General features: G+C 39.2%; 3 protein-coding genes across 7 annotated transcripts in view; 2 read left to right on the forward strand and 1 right to left on the reverse strand.

The window, feature by feature from the left end:
• The window catches only part of spmip4 (sperm microtubule inner protein 4), a 31,630-nt gene extending 8,599 nt beyond the window's left edge, over nucleotides 1–23,031 (forward strand). Inside the window, exons 3-11 of one of the 4 annotated variants that reach the window (XM_077575179.1) lie at nucleotides 2,422–2,490; nucleotides 13,370–20,136; nucleotides 20,218–20,286; nucleotides 20,365–20,394; nucleotides 20,471–20,658; nucleotides 20,731–20,813; nucleotides 20,910–21,066; nucleotides 21,811–21,902; nucleotides 22,147–23,031. In XM_077575179.1, the coding sequence (XP_077431305.1) occupies nucleotides 20,021–20,136; nucleotides 20,218–20,286; nucleotides 20,365–20,394; nucleotides 20,471–20,658; nucleotides 20,731–20,813; nucleotides 20,910–21,066; nucleotides 21,811–21,902; nucleotides 22,147–22,530 (1,119 nt within the window). In that variant the 5' untranslated portion in view covers nucleotides 2,422–2,490; nucleotides 13,370–20,020 and the 3' untranslated portion in view covers nucleotides 22,531–23,031. Of the gene's footprint in view, nucleotides 1–2,421; nucleotides 2,491–13,369; nucleotides 20,137–20,217; nucleotides 20,287–20,364; nucleotides 20,395–20,470; nucleotides 20,659–20,730; nucleotides 20,814–20,909; nucleotides 21,067–21,810; nucleotides 21,903–21,981 lie in introns of those variants that run through there. The other 3 variants (XM_077575178.1, XM_077575176.1, XM_077575177.1) reach the window with 3 other exon arrangements.
• pde11al (phosphodiesterase 11a, like) lies at nucleotides 3,830–16,834 on the reverse strand. Its single transcript, XM_077575174.1, is given in 22 exon segments — nucleotides 3,830–5,827; nucleotides 5,914–5,997; nucleotides 6,605–6,679; nucleotides 7,340–7,403; nucleotides 7,485–7,562; nucleotides 7,728–7,828; nucleotides 8,239–8,329; nucleotides 8,403–8,512; nucleotides 8,820–8,927; nucleotides 10,207–10,353; nucleotides 10,491–10,541; nucleotides 11,189–11,281; nucleotides 11,344–11,411; nucleotides 12,131–12,206; nucleotides 12,376–12,502; nucleotides 13,522–13,586; nucleotides 13,692–13,832; nucleotides 13,909–13,998; nucleotides 14,470–14,628; nucleotides 15,929–16,752; nucleotides 16,755–16,783; nucleotides 16,785–16,834. Coding segments are annotated over 22 exon segments (2,829 nt in total). The 5' UTR covers nucleotides 16,826–16,834; the 3' UTR covers nucleotides 3,830–5,620.
• An 888-nt stretch (nucleotides 23,032–23,919) lies between the features above and the next one.
• The window catches only part of osbpl3b (oxysterol binding protein-like 3b), a 35,699-nt gene continuing 32,641 nt past the window's right edge, over nucleotides 23,920–26,977 (forward strand). The window contains exons 1-2 of one of the 2 annotated variants that reach the window (XM_077576515.1): nucleotides 23,920–23,959; nucleotides 24,054–24,134. The gene's annotated coding sequence lies outside the window, so the exon portion shown is untranslated. Of the gene's footprint in view, nucleotides 23,960–23,980; nucleotides 24,135–26,977 lie in introns of those variants that run through there. The other variant, XM_077576516.1, reaches the window with a different exon arrangement.

The following is a 26,977-nucleotide window of genomic DNA, read 5'->3' on the forward strand; positions in this document are numbered from 1 at the left end:
TTTGCCAGCCTGCCAAATCAAACCAAACGCAAGCACCCTGGCAGGTTGGACACAAACATTTTCTTTATAAAATGTATATTTGTATTCAAACTATGATTTAAAGCCTATGTGACGTGTTTATTTATTACCAATTATTTTGTGTATTTACATAATTTCAGCATCCCTAAATTGTTGCCACTTTTCATCAGTAGGGGGAGCAGACGTGGACAAAATTCTGTGTTGCGAAAACTGACTTTGGCTTTGATAACTGTTACAAACACGGATTCTGACTTTTATTGGGTTATTATTTAATTTGTATTTCCCCAATGAGCAGTGGCGTATCAACATTGCCCAGGGGCCCCAAGCAAGATGATTGGGGGCCCCGGTGGCCATTCGTAGTATACATAGTACGTCGTTTTAAAATTGCACATTTTTATATTCTTTAAACAATCACCATTAATTGTGCTTCATTCAAGTGACTTATTTTGTTTTAATTTAAAGTGAGCCAGACAACAGGAAAATAAAACAACAAATTGCATGGTCGTTAAAAAAAAAGGGGGGAAAATTCATTGTGGTGTGACGTCTGCGTGTGAGCTTCTAGGTGTGAGTAGTGGCAAACAGCAGCTCGTTTGGGGATTGTGTTTGAGTTTAACCTGCTCAATAAACGGCTAAAAGCGACTGTGGCTCTCCTTGCTCACATTTAAGAGCATTACAGTACCTTAATTGCAACCATCAATTTTTTTTTTTTTTACCATCACTTGAAAATTGGCTTGTAAATAAATTTCGGCTAACTCTAAGCAAACGCAAAAAAAAAAAAAGTTAAAAAAAAAAGTGGTAGATTGAAACTAATAAATAATAATAAAAATAATAATAATAAAACACTTAAATAAAACTGCACCTTTGAGGGGCCTCATTCTTTGAGCTGACAAACTGCACCACCACAAGCACACAAAAGCGTTATTAAATCATTCAGTGACAGTTTGTGTCCACTGTACAGTCAGTCAATTGCTGTCTTACGAATCCTACGCATACACATAAAGATATGATAAATATCAACAAGCTGCTGCAACAGTTAAGTTCTCACTGGCAGCAGCGCATCATCACAGACTGCAGCAGCGCGGGACGCTCGGGTGAGTGTGCATGAATCAATTATTCATCTTTATGTCAAAACACTGAAGAGACTTTGATTGTGATAGATGTGCAGACATGGCAGCAAAGCACGCAGCGATCTCCACTGACTCATCTCTTCATGGCAACAGTGGAGGCTTTTGGAAAACAGCCCGCGGCACTTCTCGAGTCAATACAAGACATTCAGTCAGTCCGAAATCCACTAGTTTCTTTTTGGACTATTTGAGCGCACGATGTGACTGACTACAGGTGGGCTCAAAGGTTAAACTTGGTCTTCAATCTGGATTTTCTTGACAGGGTAAATGGGTCACGAGAATCTGTTGTGGACGTTCAAACAGCTTTTTTTTGCGTGACCTGATTTCAGAGAAACAAAGCGAGCCGTGATGCTTCAAAGGCTTGTTTGAGCGCCATCGCTGTTTACAGCCTCGCGCAATCGGGCTAAATCTTTAAGGCTTTAAGCTTCATCCTAATAAAAACACCCTTACACACATTTTAACCATCGCAATGACTAGTTCTACTGTAACATAACATCATGCGCAGTTTGAACATTAACACTGCACTTAAATGTAAAAAATACTTAAATAATGTTTCAAAAAATGAATGACATATGAAAGATAAAAAAAATTGTTGAGGTTTATTTCGCTTAAATAAGTGCTATACTTGACAAATTTGGGTGCAAAGTAGAACAATTCTTTCATAAATTCGGGCAAAACTAGGCTACTGTACAAAGTATTAACCACGCCCCTATTCTGATTGAACAAAAAGTGGAGCTCAGTGATTAGCTGGCAGGATGCGCAACCATACCTGGAAAACACGGGTGACCGCCATCTTGTGACTACTAGTAGTATGTGTGCTTTTCTGCTGGTGAAGACTAGTATTGTTGTGAATTTGAAAGTGAAGGTCCTGAAGGACACTTTGTTCAAATTAGGCATTTATTAAGTTTCACCCTGAAGTGGACATTAGCTCAGAGTGGATGGCAGACATGGCGATAGCGGCCTCAAACACTGAAGACATTTTTGCGTAAGTGTTTATGTATGATAGTTGTAGTCATTTTAAATCCCGCTGGAGTGGAAAACTACGCCACCTGCTGTCATTAAGTTTCATCCGCATGAGCATGAATGTTTCATGAATAAAGTAATGCCTTAGAAACATTCACGGGCAAACTATGTTAATTTGATTGATACATAACTAAAAGCTCAGCTGGAGTGTACTAGAATTGTTCCACCATTTTTTTTAAATATTTTGTTGAATGTACGTAAAGCTCCGGTGTTTAGCTAATAGCTAGGAATCATTAACATGATGCTGTCTTTTCAGAGAATGCTGTTCAACCATACGAGATGACAATCCGATTTCCCGACATTCTCCTTTTCTGTTAATACACAGGTATGTTACTTTTTGAAGATTGTTTCTGTTAGCCAACTGTCTTTTACTGCAATTTTTACTTCTAAAGATGCCAGATATACTAAGGCGATAGTCAAGTGTTATAAAATTATATTTTCTTGTCATTAATATTTAGGAGGGGGTCATTTTCTATCTAATTCTATAAATATGTAGATATTTTGAATATGCATTTACATATTTAAAAGCTCAATTCAGTGATAATGGGAAAAAAATCGAATTAACAATAAAATACAAATATGGACGTACTATTTTTTCTTTGCTATTTATAGTAAATCAAATAACCAATTAATAAACTGCTAAATTACTAACTACTTTTCCCAACTACGTTCAAGTAGTCTACTCCATCCACAGTAACAAACATTTATATTATCTTCCTTGACAGTCTCAATCAAACCTGACTTGTTTTAACTGAGTGTAAATATGAATATGATCAATTATGAGCCTCATTATTAATGAATATAATCATTAAATGAGCCAAAGAAAGCTATTATTGATTTAACTATTGAGAGTATGTGTTAATATTTAAAGCCTACATCACATGATTATTATTGTATGGCCTCATTGTTTAATAGATATGGGACATTTGTCCTAATAGGCGGTCAACTGTGATCTATTTGAGACGCTTGTTTCTCACCAAGTCATGTGAGGCAATGATGATGACTTAGCCTAAATACAAGTCTGTATGTTTGAGCAAGGGAGAAAAAGTGTTGAAAAAAAAAGCAGTAGAGATGGAAATCTATGGCCCTGAATATCGAAAATGCGGTTAGAAGTCTTTCTCTCGCTCCCTGGTGATGATCGACCCCGTGTAGAATCCAGTCAATCCGTGTTAAATTATAGATTAAGGCTCAGTTCAGGCTGGCTGGGCGCAGGCAGCTGCATGCGCTTTAAAGTGCACTGACTGCTGCTACGCGAGCCTCACCTCCATGCCTGATTAAGTCAGAGCATCAAACATTGCCCACGGATGAAGAAAGAGACTGCGTGATCATGTGAACATTTTTACTGTAAAATGCCCCCCCGTTTCATTGTGTATGGACGACTTACTGTACAGTATGACGTCACATCCCCAGGTCATCACTGTTTGTTTATTTCTGACAAGTAATATTTGGTTCAAATGGTATGAGTTGTGTTTACATACTCAAAATGTTATATCTTAATTTACATCCAAATTTAATCTACTTTTCTAAAACTTCTGATGAAAGTGACAAATGTTTAGCTGACATTTTTTTGGGGTGTTTCTGTGTGCATTTAATTGTTTTCCCAATACATGTAAATAAACACCACAAAGATCATTTTCTGTAGTTATTAAAATCACTATCAACACTTTGAATATCACAGGCCTTTTATTTGCAAAAATGTGTATTTGTTTTTTCTACACCAATGATTTTAGCACAGGTCAAGTTATAAAATACCATGAGAGAAATAATAACAGCGTGACAAATCTTTAAATGTAAATCTTTTTTTGTAAAGCAGCATCAATATTTGGGTCCTTGAGAGGAATGGCATGCAACGGCAAATCTCATCAGGCAGTCAAAGGCATTGCGCTCATCCAGTATCAAAGAAGATACATAGTGTACATGCAGATCTGAACTTTCTTACAATGATCAGCATGCTGTGCAGTCATACTGACAAAAATACAGGCGTGATCAAGAACAATCACATATATACTTTTGAGTTTTCTTACAAAATATTGCAATTCTATACATGGTTCAATTTTCAGGAAAGAACAGAAACCACCTTGAGAGCCATCTAAAAAAATAAATTGGAGCTCCTTTGTCTAAATGTTTTAGGCAATTGATTGCACAGTACTACATGAAACATGCTGTTTACCGCAACAACACTTTGACGACCTAAGGCTCAGTAACAGCACAAATATTGTGAATATGGCCATGCAGCAAAAAGAGAAAAAGTGAGGTAAAACAGCCAAGCAGCAAACTCATCACGTTCTGGAATAGGGAAGGGAATCGATAAATGGTTCTTCTTGAGTAATTCGATTCCTCGGAATCGTTTGATTGCTTGCCTGATAATTCTTTTTTTTTGTCATTCTTATGCCATAAATGAGATGTCATATGTCATAAATGATGACATCACATGCAAAAAGTGCATTTTGTTTGGGACTATTTTTAACATGGCGTCACGGCAGCACACAAAAGTTTGGCTACATTCCATGCGAAGATGATACCAAGGCTTTTTGCAACACTTAAAAAAGTTTTAATTCCCCCAAAATACATCTAATATGCGGAATAAATATCTTACATAATGATAGAATATAATGATAATGAAATCAATGATAGAGAATCGATCAGGAATTGGAATCGCTAAATTCTTATCAATTCCCATCCCTATTCAAGAACAAGCTCTACATTCAGGATGGTAGAAAACACAGTAGCTATTTTTGGGTGAAATTGTTCAACTACTTTGAGGCAGCATTCATTAGAAAACATGTTTACATTACATAAAGTGTCACTCTTTTGGGTTTCAGCATTAAATTCCGTATAAATGTCAGGGCATGACCGAGCTGCTTCCTTGCCCTGAGTTTGACAGTGATACTTGCAAGGTGAAGCTCAGCAGATGAAACAACCCTTTCATGTGCTATACATCCTCAAATAGCCACCTCCGCTCTAACTGATGCCGTACCTCCAGTTGCAAGTTGCATCATCCACTCGAACAAAACTAACGTCTGTACCCTTTTTCTTCTTTGCGTTTTAGCAACCCATGAGAACCGGCTTAGAAAAGAAACAAACGACAAAATGGTCTTACATCTGTGCGAGTGCAACCCTGAATAGACTAGACCTAACATTATCAACCTAATAAAAGGGCCTCCGCCATACCATGAGGGTTAATTAACTCATTCACTGCCAGCCTAGTTGAAATCGATTTTTGACATCTATAGCCGTCAATGGCGCTGAATGACTTTGACTTTTTTTCTGTCACAACAAGCATCTACAAGCATCCTTTTTGTTGCATTCATGTAGCATTTTTTTCAAAATAGCTCCTGCTACTCAATGCAACCATGTAAATAAACAGCCACTATTTGAGGAAATCTGGAAATTCACATTTTCTAACCCCCTTTTGGAGGCTGAACCTCATCTTGAAGACAGTCCTGCTCTAAACTTTACACTTGACCGTTTGACCCCAAGTTGGTGTTTTCCGCCGGCTTTGTGCTGGACTCCCCACTGGCTTCTACAGCCTCGGGACTCTGACTGGTTACTGAGGCGTCGCATGCGTGCTCATTAAATGCACTCAGCTCCTGCCATTTCTTTCGGTTGGCGTCGATCCCTTCCACCATTGGCTGCAATTTCCTGTTTAGCTTCAGCAGGGACTACAAATGAAAGGAAAATGACGTCCACTATTATATAAAAGCAATAAATGAACGAGCATTTTGATAGTGTCCAGTGTAGGAAATACCTGATAAAGAGGTGTACAGATGCCGTCTATCCAGTCCAGCTGTAAGGCAGGTAACTCATCTTTGCGATTTCGATCAAATATGGCCTACAAAAGACAGAATAGGATCCTCCTTTAGAACATTTGTTTCACAACTAATTGACTCAATAAGATGCAATAATCTTAGTTGTTTTTCCACAGAGGATAAAGAAAAAAATACCGGTATTTGACATTGTGTGTTAGCATTAAGCTAGTAGACTTTTGCAAGGTATGTGTTTTGGTTAAATAGGCAATATGGAATTGTTTTTGTATAATGTTTAAATTTCAACTGGAAATAGCTATAGATACCTTGAAGTAAGTGCCACTGTACTGTACTGTACAGTTCATTTGCCCCTCCACTATAACCAGAGTCATGGGTGACTCCATACTATAGCTGATCCTTTTTTTTTTTTTTACAAAACGCTAGGGCCCAGCCGATTAATTAAAATCTGCAACATTTGGGCAAATTGTTTTGCAATTTTTTGCAGATATTTATTTCACATTAACACATTACAACATAAGTCGAAGATAATGACATTGGAACCCCCCCCCCCCTATCAACAATTGGCCAATTTTTGCCAATTTTTCTCCCTGTTGTAAAATTCAACAAATACTAAAGGAAGAAGTATTGTAAATAGTAGTCCAATGTCAAATAGTGTCACAATAGTGTGATTACCGCTGGGGTGAGCTTCAACTCCGACCTCTCTCTGTCTCCTTGCTCAAAGAATTCGCTCGTCACCAGCTCGGCAACCTGAATGGGCACATTTATTTCAATGTGATACAACATAAACTCAGAATCATACAAATTGTGTGGAATATGCAATTTTGTTGCGCTCACAGTAGCTGGAAAGACCTCAAAAGTCAAGATTCTCATTACATCTCATTAAATGCTCTCATGTCCCTCATAAATAATGAAATACATTGTTTAAGCTTATTCAGGCCATGCAAATATCACACAGGGTAGGTATTTTGCCATTACCATAGCGAACAAGAAGGGGCTCAGAGCTGATCCCTGAGGTAGCCCCACCTCCACTTTGAACTCCTTCGTCACACCTCACCGCTGTCTTACGGTGCTCATACGTGTCCTGCACCACTTGAACATACTTCTCTGCCACTCCAGACTTCCTCATACAAAACCACAGTTTCTCTCTGGGCACCCTTTCATAAGCTTTCTCCAGATCTACAAAGACACAATGCAGCTCCTTCTGGCCTTCTCTGTACTTCTCTATCAACATCTTCAAAGCAAACACTGCATCTGTGCTACTTATTTGTGGTATTTATGGGTCAGAGCTGCTTTTGTAAATCAACTGTGCATAAAAATACAGCAGGACGAAGCACGGAAATGATTGTAAACAAGCAAAAATGATCCCATTAATGAAATAAAAATATGCCAAATGATAAATGCGCCAACCTGTTTCGATATCTCCCACGGCCGAGTGACTGCTCCCAAATCACAGGCTGTCATCAGCATAGATCTGTCAAAGGCCATCAAAAAACATCACAAATACAGAGTTATTGATATCTACGCTGAATATTTTTTATTTCGTAGAAAATACCTGAGGACTTCTCTGTGTTTTTCTTCCGTCCAACTGAATTCTTCAGCAAGCACGTTGTCAAAGAACTTGCTCCTGCGCCTTTGCAAAGCAAAGAAAAACAGTCAAGGACGCAAGAGAGGGGGGGGGGGGGGTCCTCTATTCAATGCAGCAAGATTTTTCATAAAAAAACATGTTTTATAGTAGAAGAATTGATCATTTGACGTTTTTTACGTTTGCTCTGAATACACTGAAAAGACGACTTACTCAAAGTGCAAAGTGAGGTCTGTGGAAAGAATGGCCTGCTTCAATAGTTGCATCATGTTGCTATATTCCTTAGAGCAGAGGTTCGCAAAAATATTGTGACCCTGAAACATAAATAATAAATAAATCCCCATACAGCATTGCAGGCAACGATACGTAATAGTAGCTGAAATGTTCCTTTAAAGCAGATGCATTGGCAAACTCATCGCTCACTGTCTAATGAAGCCTCCATTAGCAATGTTAATTAGCAACACACAGTGACATTTTCTGCACTTTATTAAAATTAATCAATAAATAGCAGTGCTTTTATAATCCATCTAGTGTGACCTGGACACAAAAGTCTTTAAAATCTTTTGGTGGTCGCTGCCACAGGAGACTCAAAAATCAATTTTGGGGCGATGATTCCCGACCACAACCGGCATATTTTTGTCTTGTTATCAGGCTACTACTTTGTAGAGCTTAGTCTGGTTCTGTGGAATTCTCTAAATAGTCTTGTCGGAGATGTGGGCCCCACCTCACTTTGCAGGATCATGACTGCATGATTGAAATGATGATGTTCCAGGGTCGCTGACGTCCCGTAGAGCAATGCCAAAGCAGAACCTGTCCTGCGCAGTAGAAACATAAAAACAGTCATTTATCACAAAAAAAAACTGTCATTTTACTGTGATTGAGCCTTACTTGGCTTGAAAGGCATTGTTGGTTCCTCGATGGTCCAGATCGTGGCACAGACAGCCAACCATCAGCGCCAAAATCTCTGCCTCGGATAAAACGTCCTGAAAGTTGGCTGACTGTAAACAAATATCATTTGCAATTCTGACAAATATGGAAAAAGGGGTTGATTCAACTGTGCAAAGAAGAATGGCGTCAAGTGGGATGAAGGGAGGCTGATGGTAGTAAAACATGAGATGGGGGCAAAGGGGCAAGGTTAGGCTCAACTAGATGCTGGAAGGGTGCACTAAAACTTAAAATATGGCGGTTTCGCATAGGCGCATTTATGACTCATGGGTGAACGGGGCACACGGCTTCACATGCTAATTGATAACGACAACACAAATCAATCAGAGTGGATTTACAGCCATGTTGCCTGGGACTTACTGTGATCATAACAAACATGCACTGGGACACATTGAAGGCGTGCCTCCAGTTATGGTAGGCCACAGTTCGGTAGTTCTTCCTCACGGTGAGAAGCCAGCGACACAAAACCTAAGGAAAGTAGAAGTTGTTTTTACTGCATATTGAAAAGCCAGCAAATTTCTCAAATGTGCAGCGCATCTCAATGAATTTGAATATCATGGAAAATGTGTTTTATTTTAGGAGTTTGATTCAAAAAGTTAAGCTCATGTATAACTACACCAGGGGTCAGCAACCTTTGTTGTCAACAGAGCCGTTTTAGGCCAAATAAATAACAAAAAATATTGTCTGGAGTCGCAAAACATTTGAACATTGTGATGAACAAAACAGTGTGTTTGTATTTATGTTATTAGTCTAAGGTGCATAGGGCCCAAAAGCTACTTAGAGCTGCACCAGAACAGAACTATTCTTTTACCTTTTTGTCTTCTGTTTTTGTACTTTTTCAGACTTTGTTTTTCATACATTTTTGCCAATTTTATGGACATATAGTCTCTCTTCTTCATTTTTGGGACATTTTATGGCATTTTTTCCCCTGACTTTTTTTTTGCTATCAATTTTCTGACATTTTTGGCAATTTTGTGTAAGTTTCATGGTCATTTTCAGGATTTACTCTTTTGTTTTTGGACAATTTATTGTTGTTTTTTTTAACGTTGTGTTTTTTTTAACATTTTTTTTTAACATTTTTTTTTTTAAACGTTATTTTTTTAACATTGTCTTTTTTACATTTTTAGGTAATTTTAAAAACTTTATCTACCTTTCTATCTCTCTTTTTCTGACAACTTAGAAATTTGGACTGGCATTTTCTGAATATCGTTGCTGTCCTATGAAAACACTTATTTTGTAGTCATGTTTTATTTATATTTTCATGTTTATGGGCTAAAACTGAATGCAGACATCCCCAAAATTTTTTTTTTAATGGACATGGAAGTGTTTTTCACAGGACAGCAACAATGTTTAAATATTGATTTAAAAAAAATCATTCATTCATTTAAAGAATATTTCATCTAAAAATAGGAATAAATATGTATATTAATGTTTACATTTTTTTTTTGTTTAAGATCCACAGGGAGCCACACAAGAGGTACGAAGGAGCCACATGTGGCTCAACCCTGAACTACACAGTTACATTTATATATATATATAAATATATATTGTATATTATTTTCATGAATATAGCTTGTAGCTAACGAAATGCCCAAATTTACCTTGTCAATAAATTGGAATAACAATCAACGACTGTGACTCCAACTCCAAACTCAACTTAAAAAGTTCCACTGTAAGTCTATTTACCTCAGTAGCCTGTGTGCAATTTAAACTTCCAATAGGGGGAGCATATCTATTTTTTACTCACCTCATAGTCTATTTTAAAAGTTTGGACCACACCAAGTTCCAGGAACATCCTGAGAGAAGCGGTGATCATTGCATCATTGTCCAAAGAGAAGTCATTGAAATGGAACTCGTCAATGCCGAGCTCGCAGCTCAGGGGGATTTTTGCAGCCTGACGAGAGAAAATTGGGACAGAGCTGTCAGTCACTCGACTCCGGCCACGAAGGAAGTGAAGTAACGCAACTGAGTCGGGTTTGACTTTTAAGTAGACCAGATTGTTATGTTCCTATTTGCGCCAGCTGGGATTACCTTCAGTCTGTCAACTTCTACCTTTGAGCACGTAGCATGATAGGATAACATCTGGAAGAAACATATGCAAATAATTATGTAAAAGACCGAAATGTTTTGTTTTTTTGTATTTGTTCATTCTAGCTTGATTTAAATTCAGCATGAAACAAGAGGTCATCGCTAAAAAAAAAAGAGCTACGTTTTCATCAGAAACCAACTGAGTTGATGTGAAAATAACAAAAGTTTGACTTCATGAGGAGAATGGCACCTTCTTTTATTATTAATTATTGAACAGCTGAAATATTTATACAGTAGAAATGCAAGAGAGATACAGGGCAGAAAAGACTTTGAGTTTGACATGTACAGTAAAAATTTTTTTAGTTAGGTTTGTGTCATTAAAACTGTATCATCATTATTAAAATTTGCTTAATTAACGTACACAACTACCCAAAATTAGTAATCGCTATTGTCTTCTTCTTTTTTTAAAGGGGACGACAGAAAAATTTGTTACTTGTTACTCATTAGTGTATAATTAAACAAATACAGTAAATCTTTTGTTACTGTATTTGTCTACTTATTATTTTTCATTCTAGCGCAAGACAAGAAGCAAAGAAGATTGCTTTGGAGGAACAATGGAAAGATTTTTAAATCCAACAAATATTGTTGAATCGAATAAACCCTGGTAGTGATGAGTTTGCAGTTGTGTTAGCTCCACTCACATCCAATGCCACTGACTGCTTGGCCCACGTCTTCTTCACTTGATTGTACATCATCGTGTTGTTGATGCCGAGTCCACAGAAAATCACAAATGCCTGTAAAACAAAACAAAATCTCAATCTATAGAAAACCTGGTGCCCTTCAAATGATAGAAAACCTCAAACAGTCTCTGATCCGCATCGTTGAAGGTCTTCCTGTCGAGACGATTCAAAATTTGTGCGACCCCTGTGGAGGAGCAAATGCACATGAAATAAAACGTTTAACTATTTAGCAGGCACATCAATGTCGATCAATAGAATTGATTCTGGGCAGAGTTCATAGGGCACAATCAAAACTGCCCCATAAGCCAATGGAAAATAGCTGGCATTTGTACCGTTTGGCAAACTCAGAACTGACAACAGTTTTCACCTGGACTTGGAAGTAGGAAACAGACTGAAATAATAATTAGCGATACTCTACAAACAATTTTATAAGGACTGGGGATGGCAATACAATTGAAGGCTTCTTAATAATTTAGTTGATTGTCTGGAAGTTGTCATTCTTGCACTATTACAGTGCAGTATTTGATTTATACCAGCAGAGGGCGCTGTTATTTCAGTCTCAAGATGGCGAAATAATTTACTACAACCAGGTTGTCATCTATCACTTCATGAGAGATCATCAGGTGTTGTTTGGAAATTATCCTATATCAATTAGGCCAAATTTGATTATTTTTTTTTTTATCACTCTGTGTACTGTTATTGTAGCTTTTTCAGTATCACTGCCACAAAAAAAAATGGAAAAAAGAGAGAGACTCAGAAGTCCTCTGAGTATAGCAGCTTTGTGTTCTAAACAGGCCCAGATTTCACACTGATGAAATGAATTAGTGAGTAAATTGAGACAAGATCACCATTATACAGTAATATGTAAGTGACTTTTTTTTTTTTTTATCCGGCAAAACCTACCAATAATCTGATGTGTTCGATTCCAGATGGGCACACACAGCACTGATCGGATATGAAATCCCGAGGCTTGGTCTGCCTACAAACACAGATTGTATTGATTACCATAGTTACTGAAATCCTTGTAAGCGAGTGTAAAATCATCCCAAAATCATCAGATTACTCTAAAATCCACAAATTACAATAATTGTAATTAATTTAAGCAGTGTTTTTTTTTTATGTGGATAAAAGCTTGGTGCTAAACTAACCTCGGCATCAAAGCGCGGGTCCTGGCACACGTCGCTGATGTTAACAGGGAGTCCCGTGGAGGCCACCAGCTCTGCGATGCTATTATTGATCAGCCAATCAGAGCACGACAGTTTCTCTACGCTGATGCTGCATATGGATAGAGTGCCATAAAAACAATCTGTGAATATTCAAACACAACAGTTTGCTGAAAGATGACCAAATGTGTTGCAAATGTTAAATGGCTAGTGACCTTCGGTGGATCCAAATGTATTCATCTCTTGATTGTAATTATTATATTGTATATACACTGCTTGGAAAGATAGATATTAAACGATATATTCGGCTTTCGGATTCAATTTCAGAAATTTGGCTCCCTGTTAGAGGAAAGCATTTTGGGCAAAAAAGTACTGAAACATTCAATAGTTGTACATGTAGAAAAGGACCAAGTAAGTTGACTTTTAAATGTTATTCCAGGGGTCAGCGTCCTTTACTGTCAAAAGAGCCATTTTAGGCCAAATAAATAACCAAAACATTGTGATGAACGCAATAGTGTGTTAGTGTTAGTCTAATGTACTGAGGGTCCGTTTTGGGATTTTGTTGTTATTTTTCATACTTCATTTTTCATAAATTTTTACACTTTTCTGCCTTTCTGTCAATTTCTGACATTTTTAACAATTTTATGAACATATTGTGGTAATTTTCTGCCGCTCCTCTTTCTTTTTTGGACATTTTATGGCTTTTTTTTTGTGTGGACATTTTTAGCAATGTTGCTAACATTTTCTGCTTTTTCCTCTTTCTGGACATGTTATGGTCACTTATTGGACATTTCTAAGTATTTAAAAAAAAACTTTTTCATCTACCTTTTATCTCTCTTTTTTCTGACAACTTAAAAATTTGAACTCGGATATTTTTGGGGAATATTTAACTATTAATTTATAGAATATTATATGTAGAAAACAAAAAATATGTTTAAAAAAATAATTTATACAATTTTTTTATTTTTATTTTTTACAGATCCAAAGGGAGCCAAAAAAGGGGGACTAAAGAGCGATGTGTCTCCAGAACCGCAGGTCATAGACCCCTGGGTTATACGGTGATGAATTGTAGATCCAGTATTTACCCATATTGCTAGTTATTCTGCATTGTTCATCAGTGTTTGATGTCACCTGATGTCATGATACATGTTGCTCAAGGGGGACATCAGCTCAAACGTCTTGGAGAACTTCACAACCTTATAGAACACAACACGGTCAATTTACAATTGTTCCTCAAGGGAAGCAGAGGCCTGTATCAGGCAATCAAAAGTTGATACGAGCTTTATTTTTTAAGGCCTCACCGGCGACTCGATGTCCTCAAGAAGCAGTACAGAGCAGCGTTCGCACTGCAGGAGGGTCAGCGCTCGCTGCATGATCTTCCGCACAATCTTCTCCAAATCGGTCTGCTCCTCAAACAGATCGTTGACCACCTCCAGTAAAGCCTAAAGAAGCAAAAGGTAGTCTTAAGAACGCATGTAGAACAATGCTGTCAAGGATTTGCTTAGCATCATCACTCACCCTGCTCCTTTCATACTCCTTGCGAGACTCAGAAAACAACTTGGCATTTGAAATAGATATTCCACAGAAGGGTAGATACATCTGCAGTACCTGATCTCAAATAAAAAAACAAATAAAACAAATCAGAGGCATCAAGAGGATTTAAGCTTAGCAGGTCAACTCGAATTAAAATGAGTAGCAAAACAGTTGAAACAACTTCATTCTGCCACCATGTGGACAATTTCCTAAACACGAGTGGAAGGTTAACTGGAGTAGCAATATAATTGAGTGCATATAAAATGCCAGATTTCCCAACTGTTTAGCTGCATCTCCAACTCCTTTAATAAGCTCTATTTATCCAGAGAGTACAGTAGGTGTAAGTCAAGAGCAGTAAGAAGAAAAACGACGTCCTGCTTGGAGAGCCACTGAAGTGTTTACACTCAAACTGCTTCTCCGCTACATGTGGTTAATGTTCCATACTTATTATCATCATCTCTCAGTATTTCTATCCATACGGCTCGCTGGCTGCGGGTAATATAATGTGAGCGTATAAGAGATTGGTTCAGCGAGATGATGTCTCACCTTCTCATCATCCTCGGTGAAAGGCGTTCCCGTGGGATTCTTGTTGATTGCTTGCACCACGCCAATGACCTCGCCATCGCTGTTGCAGATCGCCATGCAGAGAATGGACTGAGTCTTGTAGCCTGTTAACTTGTCAATCTCATCACTGAAGCGGTGGTCCTGCAGGGCATACAAGTACATATAAAACCACTCCTAAATGTGCCCATTGGAAAAGTGTATTTAAAGTTTAGCAGTGTCGAGAGCACTTATGAAGATCGCTCAGTCAAAGGGCAGCCAGTAACATTACTGTACACACTACTGAGCCAGTGAGCATGACATTAATGTTGGTAATTACTTTGGTTATGTCACAATAAAGACACTAACTGGACCTCAAAAGTAAATGACAGAAGAAAACAAAACACTGAAAAGACTCCACACTCTTCACCAGAGCAACTAGATGACACTCGCGTAACCTCAATGTTATTACAATAAAACAACTTTTCAATTCTTCAGTAGATTAAACGAAAATCTGGCAAAGATGAAAAATGTAAATTATAAGAAACTCAACTGGACAAAATATGTTTCATGTGTACTGAATACATTAATAAAACATCTATATTACATCATAAATAAATAAATCCAACAATTGTCTCCAAGCCCTTAAAAAAATTAATGATGCAAGATAACTTAGCATAAGCAAACAAAAGGGTTATTTCACACAAATTTGTTCAAATCTGGAGCACAATGATAATAGAACAGAAATCCAACTATCTGGCAGATGGATGGACAATATATAGTAAAAAAAGCTTTAAAAATGTAGTTTATCGTTAAAAAAAATATTCAAGAAGCTTCAGTTTAGTAGTGTGTAATAAGTTTAAGATAAAATGCATATTTTATAATGAGCTACTATAGTGGATATAAAAGTGTATATAAAAACAGTCTGCTATGTTCAATATATATTCAATAATGTTAATGTTCTGCAGTTTCCAGTGATTGAACAGTATTGATCTCATTAGATTGCAAAAATGGTCATAAAATGTACAGTGCTCAGTAATGCAGATTTTTGCAGACATTTTGTGATTATATATATATATATATATATATATATATATATATATATATATATATATGACATCTAATTTTACCGCATACAAGTTGATAACAAGCAAATTGTGAGATAACAAAAGATAACATTTCTACATTGAGGTGGGAAAACTTTGATACAGCCCATCATGCAATTCTAAAAATAAAACTGCACATTTTACAGTGGAAAATCACGTTATTAAAAAAAAAATAAAAAATCAGCCTTTACAACATTATGTTCAATATGGTCGACAATCATCATGTCAATGTAGTTTCCTGAGAACCGCACTGCTAATTAAAATGAACAAGAGATCATAATGCAGAATTTTGCAATTTGCCCACATATTGTTTGCTCATGTATTTTTCCATTCAAGCGTTTAGTGCTTGTTCCATTTACCTCGTACGCATTGGGGATGTTGACGGTCTCTCCATGCTCCGCCACGTATCCAATGATGCCCTTTCCCCAAGGCACCTGCACCTCGCTGGAGTTGAGGGTGCTGGAGAAGGGTCTGACCGTGGTGCCCGAGTGCACATCAAACACTTTGGACACCAGCGTCCTCTTGTGCGGGGGTCCCTCCACCAGGAAGAGGGAGCACCTGTCGGCGTCCACCAGGATGCACGCGTTGATCAGGATCTTATAGCTCAGGTTGGTCAGGTCCAGGTCGTTAGAGATGTCCTTGACCAGTTCCAAGAAGAACTCCCTCTCGTTGGTCTCCCGGAGGCGATACTTGTGGTCGGTGGCGGTGGACGCGTACTGTGGCACGCTGACTCTGGATTCCAGCAGAGCGCTGAGGATGTGCGCCGTGGTGGGAGGCAGCGAGCTGGCTTTACGCAGGAGCGCGCGCCGCCTCATGCTGGACTGAGGGTCCTGCTGGCTGAAGCTGGCGTGCTCGTCGTAGGTCCGGTGCGCCGTGGTGGCTTTGGACCGGGCGAAGTTGCGCCGAAGCTCCATGTGAGACGACCTGCGTCGGAGAGTTTCCGGATTGGCCGGACACAGCGAAGGCTCCCTGGTCGAGGCGCCTGCGCGTCTCTCATCGGCCGTGGGAACTTTAGGAGCCTGGTGCTCCCTCAGCCACCTGCTAATGTGCTCACACTTGGCTTTTCGGACCAGGTACTCCTCGAAGAGTTCCGGGTGGCCGTCTAAAAACGCCTCGACGTCAGAGTAGTCCGAAGTCGTCATGGTGGGATAGACGTTGTGAGGAGCAAACGAAGAGGGCGAATGCTGGAACATGAGTGAAGCTGCACGGTGGGCTGGCTTTGCAGTCCTCCTAACATGAATCCATTCATTACCCATGTGAACGCCATCTTGACAGCACGTAGTAGGAGGGGAGCAGAGGAGCTACAAGTGGAGCGCTGTACTTTGATGCTACAAGTGTAGAGCACCACATACACATCTAAGAATATGATTCAATAGGTACACTCTTGAAACTTCTGGGTCAAAATTGGACCGACCCACCAAGTTAGGTCCGTCCAATGGGATATACCACACAGGAGGCGGGACTTCCGACTTCCTGGTTTTCACACATCAGCTTTGTTTCCGTTTCCTGTTTGCGAAGTGTGGGCCGCGTCCCAGTTCTTGCGCCCCTCAGTTGCACGTTCCCTTCGACGGGTGCGAGTGTGTAGTATGCCTCAGTTGTCCGAAGCATTTCAGAGAGTTGAGACACCCTGCGCGCTCTCCGCCAATGGTCGAGAGTAAGCGGTTGGGGGGGCGCAGGGGTGGGGGTGCGAGTGTTGGAACGCGGCCATCAGTGGCCGGAAACGACACTGATGTGTGGAACCCGAAAGTCGGAAATCCGTGGCATCTACCCCATTCTTGACTCAAATTAAGTTGTTTTTGACAAAGGAGTTTTAAGAGTGTATGCGTGTGCAGTGCAATGCCACTTAAGCTACTTAACTAATTCAATTTAGTTGTAGAACTTACTATAATGGAACACATATTTTGCCCCCCAACAAGATTACGCCCAAAAACAAGGAACTAGAGGACATTTCTTCATCTATATCGATTAATTGGCAGTTGTCGATCATGTTGTAATGCTCATTACCGCCGCCTGCAGGATAGGGAGAGAAACTTAGCGTTAGCTTAGATAGATAGATAGATAGATAGATAGATAGATAGATAGATAGATAGATAGATAGATAGATAGATAGATAGATAGATACATACATAGAGAGATAGATAGATAGATGGATAGATAGACACTTTTGCATATCGTTGCTTCAAGACATCCTTTCAAATCCTGAAGTGAACTAGCCCTATGGGAAGAAATTTACCAAGTTGCATTCCAATAAAGCGCCACCAGGAGGCACTATCTTTCGGTAAGACTGTTTACTTTTAGTTATTAAAAATAGCACATTTAATACAGTAATCCAGGTGAAGTGAAAACATTTTCTCATCAAATAAATGGGAAAAAAAGTTAATATAATCTTGGTTTTGCCACTGCTCCACGGTATTATGTAGGGTGATGCAAATATGTTGCAATCAATCTCTTGTGTTCACATTAAACATGACCATTGTTACACATCAAAAACACTGCCGGCTCCTCTCCACATTTCCTGTCGCATCCACTGTACTCATCTTTTGATCTAGGGTTGCATAATGTTAGAGATGACTGTTTGATAACGTTAAGTACTGCGCATGCCTGACATAAACTGAACACCATCATTTGTTATGAAAACCAGACCTTGGGTTCACTGGAAATTAACTTCATTTAAATGCATAAAATAGTTTGACCACCAACTAATCTTTACTATTTATTTACTATTATGACTCATGTAATAGAATAAACTGTTCTATGAGTATGTTGACAATTACAGTTAATTCTTACACTGTCTGATGCCTCGCCTCCTTAAGTAACTGCTTTCAAGATATCATGACAGTGTGCAGGATTCCTTTTTGAAAATAAATAAAGATGAACTAACACATGAATAACTACATTATTTCCAAATGAGTTTCGTGAAGTAAACAAGACCTGAATTGGAATAATAACTGTAGTTGTAAAAGAGTTGTTTACAAATCACAAAATGAAAACCTTAACAAGCTCTTTCATATACTGCATAAATAAGAATAGTTAAGATAATGAGTGTCAATGGAGATATTATTGCATCTAAATTTTACCGAGGGTAACCATACGGATGGATTGATGGATGAATGGATGTGTTAAAAGAATCCTCAAAGCAATATTGTCTTACACTAATTGATAAATCACAAATCTTTGCAGGCAACTAAAGCTATCTTCTGATCCTCAGAAAACATTTCTAGTTCAACTGCACTGTATCCTGTCTTTATCCTTTCCTTCAATATTATAAAGCCACTGCAATATTTGATTCAGCAAAATGGCAGGAATTTGGAGAACAGCTTTTTGTATTGGACCAAATTGGTTTCTGGCCTGCTGGACTTTTGTATTTTACTGAAACTCTCAAACACATCTCATGGGAATCCCAATAAAAAAAAGCACAATGCGGCAGAGTCTTGGAGTAGCTTACATTGCTGCTGAGAGGCAAAGGAGAGATAGCAGCACTGATCCGTGAAGGCTTTGTATAATGTCCAACACAGAGTGCAATATATGCATTCATCTTTGAACACCATGGAATGGAATGCTAACGTAAGCCCTTATTTAAATGCATGGTTGCTATTGATTGACGTTTGTAGTTTTTTTTAAATTTGAATGCCATGCATGATAGTATAAACAACTTGCCCCCCAAATCAGCTGGGTTCGACTCCTGCTCACCCATTTGCTGGAACTTTTCTATGACATCTCAAAATGTTTTATGACATGGCATAAGATCAATCAAATATGAGTGCTGATTGTTTTTCCAGATGCTAACAATCTCCTCTATTGTCCCCGATACCCTGAAATGCAGCCTTGACATGTACAGTAGCTGTCTCCATTCTGTTGCATTGCAACTGAGACGGCGAAAGACGACTCCTTGTAACCAAAACCAAACTACCAACCAGTACGTGTCTGGTTTCAGAATGTGTCCAACACCGGTAGCTTTGAGCATTCTTTCAGCTCATAATGTGATTTACGAAATCAGAGCTTCAAATGACCTCATCATATGATTTCATCAACCTGTGACATTGTATCAGTATTATTGTTACAGTAGTTCGGTTCATTTGGACTCATCGGATCCAAGCCCTTGTTTCTTTACCACCTGACGCTGCAATTTTAAGAAACCCTATCCTTCGACTGGTTAAAGTGGAGCGGCTGTTTGTACCCGTGAACTAAGGTAAAACATCAATATCATGTCTTTTTTTTTTTAAAGGCGGGAGAGATAATGTGCCCCGTTGTGTCAAATAGATGTCCATTGTGCAACGTGCCTCTTAAACCTAGCATGCCAATATATATCCTAAATGAAAATATTATACTTAGAAAAAGCATTTACGTTTTTACGCATCATTAAATTCAATGTAAACCAAAGTAAATGAGTTAAGAGAGGTTAGTTAATATGAATACAAAGTCACTTTTTCTTTCTTCATGTATACTTCCCAATGTTTTATGCAAATACAACTGTCTCTTTTCGCGGTGGAATAATGTTCTTCTGTTTAATCATCTCATCAAAGTTTTTGCAGCAGATGGAGTCCCCGTCAGTAAACAACAGCATCGTGTGAGCATATGGACACGTGCATCCAGAAACTCGCTAATGAATCCAAACTAACGATTCCGGATTCTTCTTTTCCTTTCGCAGGCAAACTGTGAGTCACTGTGACATCAGTGATGCAACAAAGAAAAGTGATGCACCTCTCAGTGATCAGCTGTGAGTAGTCCTATTTGTATCATTGATTAGCTATGCGGTCAACAAGACAAACAAGGAGTAATTACGTGTTTTTCTCAGCATTCCAAAACCCACTGATGTAAATATAGCGTGAGTATGGCTACTGAGACGTTGAACTATATTTGCGGCAACTTGAACACATGTTGGCCAAATGATTTCCAAACAGGGAGAGAGCAGCAACGACTGCGATTACGAGAGAACATCCTTATGCATCCCACATCTCCCGCTTTGAGATGTTTCCGTCCTTCCGGTCGTCAGGTGATCATCGAACAGGATTCAGGGAAGCCCGGTTCCCTTTTATCAGCCCCAATGTCCCACCTGCACCAAAGGTTACTGTGATCTGCAAAACGAAAGGTACGAAGAGGTTATTTGGGTAGCGGGTGGCCTAAGGTGATATCGATAATGTACTGTTACTTCCTCGTTCAGGTGGTCCGTACAGGCATGAGATTTTGGAGCCGACCACAAGGGCGAAGGTCGCCAAGTGGACAGGAGATTTTAGCGTTGTGGATGTAAATGAACTTTTTTTTTTTTTGTATATTTCTACAAAATTCAATATACCATATCTATCTACACAATTGATCTTTCTTAATCATTCTTGTTTTCAGTGCCCAAAACCTGTGAGGGGAGTAAGGCATGCCTTGTACCCGCCTCCCACAAGGGCAATCGTGCCCAATGATTTGGCGGCTTCTGAACGGACAAGTAACACGTTGGAGAGTATAGAAAGGATGCAATGGATCACCTCGTATCAGATGCATTATAAAGGTAAATGCCTTTTAATGGTCCTTGCAAGAAGGTGAAATAGACACTGAGTGGTACCCTCAATTATTTTGGGAATGCACAGATATGATATTGCATCGTCATAGGCACCGGGAACAGTCGCCATATATACAGTATTGCAACTTTTCAAAATTCCCTAGCAACTTTTACAACACATTCAGCTACTGTTAAAATTTGAAGGGCAAAAAACAAACTTGATTTTTCTCTCGCCTTCAGTTTTTCTCAGCTCCACTGGGATATCGCTGCTTCATTTTTCTGCACAATGTGCCAATCAGTTTGCATCGCTTATTGCTACCCTCTTTCTGAATCAAACAGGAAGAAGGTGAAGGAGTTCATTACTTAAGACGGAAAGAAGAGCGCTCAAAACGATCATGGTTCAATATTTGATGTGTTTTTAAGCTTTTAAGACAAAAACAATAAAAAAAATATATTTAAATGGCAGAAAACTCTTATTAAATGTAGTTTTTATGAAACATTTGGGGGCCCTAAGAAATCTCGGGGAAGAGGAGCACTCGAAACAATCATGATTAAGCATTTGATGTGTTTTTAAGCATGTGAATGAAGGCGGAATTTTTTTGAGGGGGGAAGTGGAAGATAGCTCTAATTAATCATTTTTTATGAAACATTAAGGCCCCAGGAAATCTTGGGGCCCCAGGCAATCGACTGTGTGTCCAGTATAGTGCTCTCTTGATGAGCCACGTTGTTTATCTTGCTTTTTTTCCCCCTAAGGGTTCCATCACACCGTTAAAAATGACGACTTCAAGGGAAAAACAAGTGATCCCACTAGGAAGGCTTCATTTTCCACACGGCTGGGAACAGAGGTGAGAAAATACACCATTAAATCAACCCAAAATCATACCAATGTCCCCAATGAAAAGCTCCCCCCCCCCCCCCCCCCAGAGAGATCGGGCTGCTGAGGTGCCGGTTGCCTCCAAACCGAGACAAGCAGCGATAAGAAGACAGGGGAGACACCTAAAAAGCACTTATGCTGACATTTTGTTTTCAGTTACAAACCAAGGCGCTACTTCACCTCAAAGCCAAAGTAACTCTCAGACATTTCCACAGGACATTGTTTTGAATTCCTCACACACTCTGAGTGGGGGAACAGAAGCCATCGAGTCAAATCAAGTGAAGAGCAAAGAGGGAGCAAAAGTGCATTTTGATGAAAACCGCGCAAAGGCTCCCGTGTTGACAATCGACCGAGATGTCCAATGCAACCCGTCACAGCTTTGTGTGCTGCCTGGCATCACACCTGTGGAAAGAACTGTGAGCAATAGAAGAACCGCGCGCACGGACCTTGCGCGCATGCAAGCGGATTATACCAGGTCAAAGGCCCATCGCATTTTCAACGACTCCATCAAATACCCGTCTTTGGATATGAGAGACCATTTGTACACAGGAAAGCAACACGAGTTCTTTGGCCTCAACGCTAACATCATCCATGGATAAGCTTGTCAATCAACTTTGAGCTGCTGAATTGTAGTCCAAATGAAACACATGTACGAAACTAAACATTTGACTTTCAATATTTTAACGGTAGGAAAAATTGTTAAAGTAAAACATTCAGACAGGAGAGAAAAAAAGGGAGGGCTTCAACCATTGCTTTCAAACCGACGCTTTGTGACACAAAGTCCTTGAGGCCTGACCCTCAGCTCCGAGTGATGTAACATTCTTTTCATTTTCAGTTTTACTTTGCATTTTTCCATTCATTTATGCTTTTAGAATAAAATGACACTGATATTTGAAACACACACATGGACTAACTGTTGCAGCCCTTCTCTTTTGTTTTTTTACTGCTCCTTCTCTGACAGGAACTTGATGATAAATGAGATCACATTGGTTCATTGCTTTTAATGTGTACGGGACTTTTATACACATGTATTTTTCTTGGCAGTAATAAAACAGTACAATGACTGATGATAACCTGCAATAAATTTTTGGTTGCTTTGCCATCCCTGTGCATTTTTCTGTGCATACTGTACAATCATAAATATGTTTACCTGACAATGCAAATTATGTAAGAGTAAATACCGTACATTCCCAAGCACATGGATAAGAATCCATTTATTTTAAGAAGGAGCTTCAAAATACAGGTACAGTATTCTGCACACACAATCTAGCGAATCCATCTTTTGTTTTTTACAAAATGTAAATGTGTTCTGTTCTAATTGATAATGTTAAATAAACTGAGCAGTATATGCATTATTAAAGTGATGTAGAACTGTTGAATAGGGGCACCAAAATATTAGACACCTATTGTGCAGTCTACACCACCTCAAACTAGTAAAGGAAATAATAATTGTATTGTCAATAATTAATTTGTTTGATTTCAATAAAATTGTATTTTAACCAAACCTTGGTACCTTTAAAACATACATAATTAAAAATAATAATAAAAAAAATTTTAAACTGTAAAAGATATTTTTTTAGTTAATTTGACTGTAACTCCCAAATTAAAACCAGTCTCCAAAATGAGCTTCATCTATTTGGGGGCCTCAGAATTACAAAGGTGCAGTTCCACCATTTGGTCAATAGAAGACAGTATGACATCATATTAGTTCCACTATCTTTTTAGTCCGTTTTTTTTTTCAGTCATGTCACTCAACGTTATAATCAGTCTTCTCTTCCGTATTAGTGCAAACGTTCTCACGTAGTCTGTATGAAAAAGACTTACTCTAAAGGCTTAGCCTACACTACGTCAAACAATAGAACGTTTTAAATGACATAATTGAATCTTTGGGGGTCCCCCAACATACGTCATAAAAGCACACCGCGGAAAACACAAGCCCCGCCCTTTAACGTATCGTCACCTTCCTTCTTAACTCTAATTGGCTCTTATTTGGGACAGCGACCAAGTATCCGCCTTCTGCATGCAGTGGTGAGCAAATGAAGGTTTTTTCCCCCTACTGTATCTACGTGTCACGAACCAGAAGGGAGTCTGCTCAATTCGGTGTCTTCTGTCATTTTCACAGCCTGTATCTTTCTGTGTGCCACTTCCGAAGCATCCACCGTCATCTTCATCAACAGAAAATCACACCTGCAACTCTGTCAAGGTGAGTGTGCTCTTTGTTCATTTTGTGAATCATTTCAGTTATATAAAGACCGTTTTACAAGTAGTGTAAAGTTGATTCCTACTTTTAGTCTCGTGTTTGAACAGAAACGGTGGATTGTTTTGAGCTCAGAAGGTAAAAACACCTATTAAAATTCATGACATGCCAAAGCTATGAGTAATGTATTTTTAAGAAAGTGACAGCAATTGCACGCATGCTGAGATGTACAGAACCGGCAAGTCACTGAGTGCAGCTCAGCATCTCACACCCACTACTGTTAGTGCGTTACTGCAGCAGTCAAGACACAAATAATTTCTTTAGTCAGTTTCTCTATATTAGTCATGAGCTAACACCCACATATTTCTTTAAAAATGCACCACAGACTTGCACAACTTTTGAGGTCAACATGACTGGCTGACATTCACACGAGCTGGAATTTCGCAGCATCGTTTGGGTGCACTGTCGGACAGGGGAGCCTTTCAGGTAGTGCGGACAAGGGGGCTCACTATGTGGCTTACTGGGAATGTGTACTGCTTATTGATGGGAACTGAAGACGGAAGCGAGTCTGCTTGTCAGCTACGAAAATGCAGAGCTGTTTTTCCTCCTGAGCACATGGTTGAAAGTGCAGCCTTGATTGATTACTTAGTCATTTACAATGGAGGCGGCGAGGTAGACTATTGGTTTGCATACGTGCCTCATAGTTATGAGGTTGAGCCTTTCAGTGTGGTGTTTGCATGTTCTTGCTTTGGTGGGTTTTCTCATGTGCAACACCGCATGGGTTTAGAGATTAGCTCCCATTTCCTCCTCAAGACCCTGACCCAAGTTTGAAGTTTTTATTTGCTCCCAAGCAATCAATTCCGGTGGAAGAGATTAGTGTCTGCTAAAGCCCAAGATGTCCCGGTGCCAATTTTGGTGTCCTCCATCATTAACATTCCTCACTGGCTCTTTGACAGAGTGCGATTGGTTTGCCAAGAAAAAAAAAAGAGAACTTCAGAAGTTAATTCTGTAGCACATACTGTATATTAATTCCGGAGGAGCACCAAGCGGTTAGCACGTCTGCATCATACTTCGGAGGTTTGGGGTTCCATTCTAGGCTCCCGCCTTCATGTGGTAAGTGTCATCTTCTTGTCATATTCCATTTATGTTAGGTTCATTGATGACTGTAAATCTGAAGTTTTCAAATTGTGAGTGAGAATGTGAGAGCCTTGCAATCAGCCACATGATTGTAAGTCAGCTGAGGTACACTCCAGCTCGCCCGCCAGTGACGAGTGTAATAGAAAATGAATGGATGTGCTAATTCTGGTCCAGGATGACACTTTTTTTAAATGATCACTGCACATCTTTCATTACCATCCCCTTTGGTCAGGGGTAGGGAACCCTGGTCGCCTTCTATGTCTCTCTCCACCAAAACAGCAGATTTGACACGACATGCCAACGTGTGTATTATCAGGATTTTAAAGATGGAGGGTCTGGACCCAAAATGGGTGTTGTGGTCAGGGTAAAATGGAGGAAGCTACTTTACTGATTTAAAACAAACAAACAACAACCCTATTCCATGTTTGTGCCTCTGTACGCTAAAGTGAAAAGATGCCCTGAGGTCGTGTAATTCTCAAATTACAAGAGACTGCGCGTCAAAAGAAATAAGCCCACAGATGTTTTGCTGCCCTGCGTTTTTGTGATCAGTAATTGAGGTTTGGATTGAGTTATGAACACCATAGAACGGGAAATGAAACTTATTGTGATGTGGGGATCTCTATCTTGCCTGTTCAGTACCAAAAAAAAAAACACACCAAAACAATAGTTTTCTTTCAATGATGTACTTGAACAAACGCTGACATGATCAACCATCTGTTGAGTTCACTGTAAATGCTCAAAGGAGCTTGAACTGTATTCTTTGGCACAAGCAGCGTCTTCCGAGTAATGGGTTTGTACACACCATGCATCATTTCCTTCAAGTTTTCCAATTCAAATGATTTATCCACTAGGGACCCGTGCCAACACTGCTTCCTTCTTTAATGCTTGGGCACTTGTCCCTCTCAGTATTCGGTCTGCCAGGCCACTTCTTTATTTATTTGGCACAAATTGTTGACTCCCTTGCAGTTGCTCCTAATTCAACAGAATTCATACAGAGAATCAGTCCTACGTGCATTACGACTAGTGTTTAGGTCTGAGGTGATGGATTTTCTAGACTTGGCTCCAATTGGATGCCGTTAATGGCGTCATTTGTCAGTGGCGGTGCAAACCCAAGAGGCAATGTTGCTTAGATACGGGCGTGTCTTTGATTAATATTAAATTCTGTTGCTTTTAAGTCAGAGCATACGTAAGGTGATTACTGTATAGTGCTCCATACTGTAATTCTTCAGAGACTGTTTACGTGCTTCAGTACTGCTGTTTTGGTTAGCAATGACATTCAAATGTAGTTAACACTTTGGGAACTGTCCACGTGGGTGCAGTTTTCTTTCTTTGAGTATTTTTCTAGACTAAGCGCAGATAGGAGAGGGCGTTTGCATCATTGTGGGATGGAACGCAGCCAACTTCTGGCCAATTGAAGCGGCTCCCCTCATTCTATTTAAAATAAGGGAGGTTGATAATATATGAAAAATATCACTTACTGGGTGGCAATATGGGCCAGCACATTTCACTCTCCAGACTTTGTTTTCTACAGCTTTAATTTGATGTAACTATTTATTTACTTTTTCTTTACAACCTCAACCTGGAAAATATGATCTTAATCCTTAGGGAGAGTCCCTCAGTGCACAGGGTGACATAAGTAAATGTGCGTCACCCAGGTGCATGTGACTCACCTCCTTGAGAGCTGTTAAACATAGCAACTGTGAAGGGACTCA

The sequence above is a fragment of the Vanacampus margaritifer genome, chromosome 9 (genome assembly GCF_051991255.1).
Source record: "Vanacampus margaritifer isolate UIUO_Vmar chromosome 9, RoL_Vmar_1.0, whole genome shotgun sequence".
NCBI lineage: Eukaryota > Metazoa > Chordata > Actinopteri > Syngnathiformes > Syngnathidae > Vanacampus > Vanacampus margaritifer.